This window comes from Numida meleagris, chromosome 16 (genome assembly GCF_002078875.1).
Source record: "Numida meleagris isolate 19003 breed g44 Domestic line chromosome 16, NumMel1.0, whole genome shotgun sequence".
Classification (NCBI taxonomy): domain Eukaryota; kingdom Metazoa; phylum Chordata; class Aves; order Galliformes; family Numididae; genus Numida; species Numida meleagris.
In genome coordinates this window covers 728,156-733,078 of record NC_034424.1, presented here as the reverse complement: position 1 = coordinate 733,078, position 4,923 = coordinate 728,156, and the positions used below count along the sequence as shown (strand labels likewise).

Below are 4,923 nucleotides of genomic sequence, written 5' to 3'. Positions count from 1 at the left end.
TCGGTGTCGCTGCGGGGCGTGCGCGGAGGGGTGTGACGGCGGACGCTGCCCGGATGGCCGTGCCCGTGCGCTGCTGCGGGTGAGTGCGGGGGCTGCGGGCGAGGGGGCACCTGGGCTGCTCGCGGGGTGCGGGGTGCGGGACGGGATGCTCGTAGGGCCCCACCGCAGCTCCCCTCCCGGGTCACCCCTCGGGGTCAGCCGGGCTCCATCCCCCGCAGCTCTCGGGCATCCGGGGCTGAACACGTCGCTGCCCCCTCCCCGGGCAGATGGCCCCCCCGGCCCCCTCCGTCAGGCCTGGCAGGGAGCTGGCGTCCTGCTAACAGGATTTGCGGCATGATGGAGGAGAGCACAGCAGAGCGCCTTCACACTTCCCGGATCGGGGGGGGGGGGGCTGTCCTCCCTCTGTCCCAGGCAGAAAATGTCCCCTGGGCTCTGCCTGCCCCCCCTGTCTGTCTCCTAACCCCGGGCCGAGGGCAGGGAGCAGCGGAGGGGGAGAGGAGGAGGAGGAGGGAGCAATGGTAGCAGGGACAGATCAGGAGCGCGCGATAGAGGTAAAAATAGATCCACAGAGCAGAGGAGGGGCTAAACGTGAGCGAGAGCCCTGAGCTAAGGAGGGCCGGCCGAGCCCCCCCGAGAAGGTGCTGTGTGTGCTGGTGGGCATATGGGGACCCCACGCTGAGGGGTGCATCCCCTGGGGCAGAGGGCTCTGCGGGGCCCTTCCCAGGAGGGCCCCTGGGGGAAATGTGTGGGGCAGACAGAAGGACCGGTAGGGCCGGTGCTGAGAGAGCAAACCGCGGGATGGAAGCACGCAGCCACCGCCAGCACCGTGCGGGCAGAGCCCCGGGGAGCACAGCAGCCAACGTCCTCTTGCTTTTCATTTGCAGCGAGCACGGAGCTGAGCCGGGGACAGAGGCATCAACTGCGGCAAGAAGGTGCGTGGCAGCCCCGGCCCCGGGAGGGATGAGCCCCGTGCCCCGCGGGGGCCCACGGTGACAGCGAGTGGGAGAGCCGGGAAGTCAGCGCCGAGGAATCTGCACCAACGCCGCAAGGATCCCTACGGCGTGCACAGAAATCGAGGCCGGGCGGAGGCGGGCGCTCCCCCCACGGCACTGCCCACACAACAGCCGTGCCCCCTGCCCTGCATCGTCCCACATCGCCCTGCACCGCGGGCATCTGCTCACCTTCCCGGTGCGGGGCTGCCGCCGAGGCAAGGGGGAGCTGCCGGTGACACCGCCGCTGACAGCGATGTCGCGTTGACATCCCGCGGGGAGCAGACGCTTTGATCGCCTGCCCGAGCGCATCCTCAAAGGCAGCGCGGGCAGGATGCGGCCGTGAGCAGCGCCTTCCCGCCTGCACCCTGGGGCGGCCAGAGCAGGGGACGCAGCACCTGCACGTCCCCCATCCCCAGGATGCGCTCCCGCACCGCCAGCTGCCCCCTGTGCTCCTGCTCCAGAACGAGACTGAAAGCTCTGCATGCTGCCGGCATGTTGTAGCCTCATGCAGGCGTCCCTCGGAGACCCCGGAGCAGCGGACGGTAATGTGAAAACGATCCTCATGTCGTGTCTGAAAGGGCAACAGGTCATCATTAAAATGGAGGCGATGAAGATCATCCACCCGGAGAAGTTCTCGGAGCTGCAGGCGGCACCGCCGCGCTACGCACCTGCCCCGCGCCGCGAGCCGCCCCTGGTGGCCAAGCGTGCGTGGCCGTCCGAGTCCGAGATCATCGTCAACCAGGCGTGCGGGGACATCCCGGCGCTGGATGCCACCCCCACGCCGCTGCCGCTGCCCCGGACTCCCCCTCTGCCGCGGCGCGAGCGTGGGTACCAGGGCCAGCGGAAGGGCAGCTCGGAGGTGTGCTACCACCGGCAGCCACCATCAGACGAGGTGATCGTCAACCAGTACGTGCTGCACCCCTCGACGCCCTGCGAGCCCCTCGAGTGCCCCACCTGCGGCCACATGTACAACTTCACCAACAAGCGGCCGCGCATCCTCTCCTGCCTGCACTCGGTGTGCGAGGAGTGCCTGCAGATCCTCTACGAGTCGTGCCCCAAGTACAAGTTCATCTCCTGCCCCACCTGCAAGCGGGAGACCGTGCTCTTCACCGACTACGGGCTGGCGGCGCTGGCCGTCAACACCAGTATCCTGAACAGACTGCCGGCCGAGGCCCTGGCCGCCAACCCCGTGCAGTGGAGCAGCGACACCGACCGCAGCTGCTACCAGACCTTCCGCCAGTACTGCGGGGCCGCCTGCACCTGCCACATCCGAAATCCGCTGTCTTCCTGCACCATCATGTGAGCCCCACGACCCGGTCCCGGGAGGGAGAGGACGGCACCGCGTGTGCCAGCAGCGCCCGTCGTGGGATGCTCCGTGCGCGTGGGGATGCACCGACCCTCGGCACAGCCACGGACATGGGCTGGCGATGGGGATTCCGTGCCTTGGGACATGGCACAGAGCTGGTGGCAGCCCCCCGTGCACCCACGGCGCTGGGGAGGGGGACGTGGGGGCTCGGCACGTCCCTGTGCATCCCCAGCACTGAGCACCCCCCGAGCTCCTTCCCTCTGGAGCAGACGCTGTCCCACTGGTGACACCGTCCCCATCGCCCCATGGCCACAAGTCCCCAGGGGATGCGGTGCCCAGCGGTGGGCACCAGGACAGCCCCACCACCCCCCTCTCTGTAAGTTATTTGCCAAAGCTTTCATCTCAGCGGTTGCAGCCACACCGAGCAGACACGCGGCCGTGCCCTCCGCTGGCCCTTGAGGAAAGCTCCTGTTCGTCCTCGTTTTGGAGGATTTTTCCCCATCTGTCCCAGGCCGCTACGTGTTCACAAAGGCATTGAGCTGCGCCCGTTCTCTGTGGCCCACCCACCCAGGGCTGCAAGGGACCCTGCACCCGGCACCTCCTGTGCACGGTCTTGCTTTCTCCAGGGCATCTGGAGGGGGAAGTTTGCTGCCAAAAGAGCAAAAAAAAATAAATAAACCTAAAATAAAAAGAAGAAAAAAAAAAAAAGAAAAAGCCATAATTTGCAGGTGCTCCCACGAGGCCGAGCACCACAGCACTGGGGCAGGGGGCTGAGCCACACCGTGGTCCCCAGGACACCGGGGCTGGGGGAGCCAGGGGCCCCATGGAGCTGCCCCCTCTGGCCCCACATTTCTGGAGCGGGGAGCAGCTCCCGGAGCACAGCACCCGCTGGGGATGGGGCCTGCAGAGCAGTGGAGCAGGCAATGCCCTGGCACTGCCCCACTGCCTGGAGCGGGGAGCACGGGGAACGGGGGCCAATCCCAATTCTGTTCTGCTCTGCCAACGCCTCCCGCTGCTGGTTGTGACGATGACCATGTTTTATACCCGGCCTTGTTCAACCCCAACCAGTGTCCCCAATAAAGATTATATTGGAACGAAGAGCGAGCAGGTGTGTTGGGGTGTGATGCTGTGGGGCAGCAGGGCCACGTACCAGCAGGACATCGCACCCTGTCCCCACTTGCTCCGTGGGGCACTGGTGATGTGGGCAGACCCCAAGGATGGCTTCCCCAGGAGCAGGGGCTGCTGCATCCCCCTCTGGTTCATCCCCTCCCCACCCGATGCCAACCCCATGGGCACTCGTAGAGGGACATGGGGACACCTGGAGCAGCATCGCTGCAAGAGCAGGGCCAGGCTGCAGGGTCAGCACGAGGGAGGATGTTCTGCAGGACACAGTGTGGCTGCATCCCATGCAAACAGCACCTGCAGGGAGCACCCGGCGCCTGTCCCAAGCGAGCAGTGGGGTTGTTGCTGGGGAGATGTCCAGCTGGGCCATGCAGTGCGGTGCCCACTGGGGCATACCCAGCCCCAGCAGTGGGACGGCCCCAACCCCCACTTCAATGGGAACACTGCATCACCCTGACCAGTGCTGAGTGATCCAGCCCTGGGGAACTCCTCTGATTGTCCTCAGTGCCCCAAAGGGAGCAAAGCCCCACATGCACATCCCTGGGGCAGCTCTGACCTCCAAGCAGGGATTTGCCCTGTTTGTTACATAAGGATGAAGGGTACAGCGCGTCCTCCCCTCTCCGCGGTACCTCTTGGGCACGGAGTAAATTTAATGCCACTAATTTGATTTTGAGTTGCAATTAAGGAAGAAACGGGGCCTTTCAGGGCTGAGTGCTGGGTGCCAGCATTTCTCCAGACCTATTAACCTCGAATAATCACTTGCTGGGGCAGGGGCCCAGGCACACTGCTAGGGGACAGGACATTTATCCCGGCTGTAGGGGGAACTCAGAGCCTGCCAGAGACCCCCAGCACCGCAAACCCCATAAGGCTCCCACAGCTGTGACCGGGCAGAGCTATGGGCCTCCAGGTTGGATTTTCCAAGCACGACAAGTTCCATTGGGTGCGAAAACATAACAGAGAGCTCTGCCCCATCCTGCCCAGGTTGCACAATGCTGCTGTGCAGCTTGTATGGGGAACCTGGGCCCAGGGCAGCCATGCACCCGACGTGGGTGTGGGAGCAGGGAGGAAGCTGCTTGCAACAGCTCCTTCCAGGAGCCTTGCACAATAAAATGCAACCCCAAGATGTGAAGATAACGGGATGTGGCACAGAGCCTGGGCAGCTGGGACAGGTCCCAGGGCAGCACTGGCCCGACACCGTGGGGCCCAAAAACTCCCAGCTCTGTCTGAGAACTGGCATGCTCGGTGCATGCCTCTGGTGGTGTGCAACATGGGGGCTGCTCAGCCCCGATGTGCCCACTGCCACCTGCCAGAAACTCAGGAGGGCTTCAGAGAGGGCTGCCAGGGGAGAGGTGTCTCTGGGTGTGCAGGGACAGGGACGGCCACATCACTACTTTGGGGACAGCAGGCTCCCCCCTCCTGCTGTCAGCTGCAAGGGGCTGTGAAGCATTCGAGACGCGATGGTGTGAGAGAGGGTGATGAAAGGGCATGGGGTGGGGGCGTGGG

General features: G+C 64.9%; 1 protein-coding gene across 1 annotated transcript; it reads left to right on the top strand.

Moving 5' to 3' along the window:
- Positions 1 to 3,396, top strand: RNF208 (ring finger protein 208). Its single transcript, XM_021414070.1, has 2 exons — positions 1 to 79; positions 885 to 3,396. The coding sequence occupies exon 2, from the start codon at positions 1,474 to 1,476 to the stop codon at positions 2,293 to 2,295; it is 822 nt and encodes a 273-aa protein (XP_021269745.1). The 5' UTR covers positions 1 to 79; positions 885 to 1,473; the 3' UTR covers positions 2,296 to 3,396.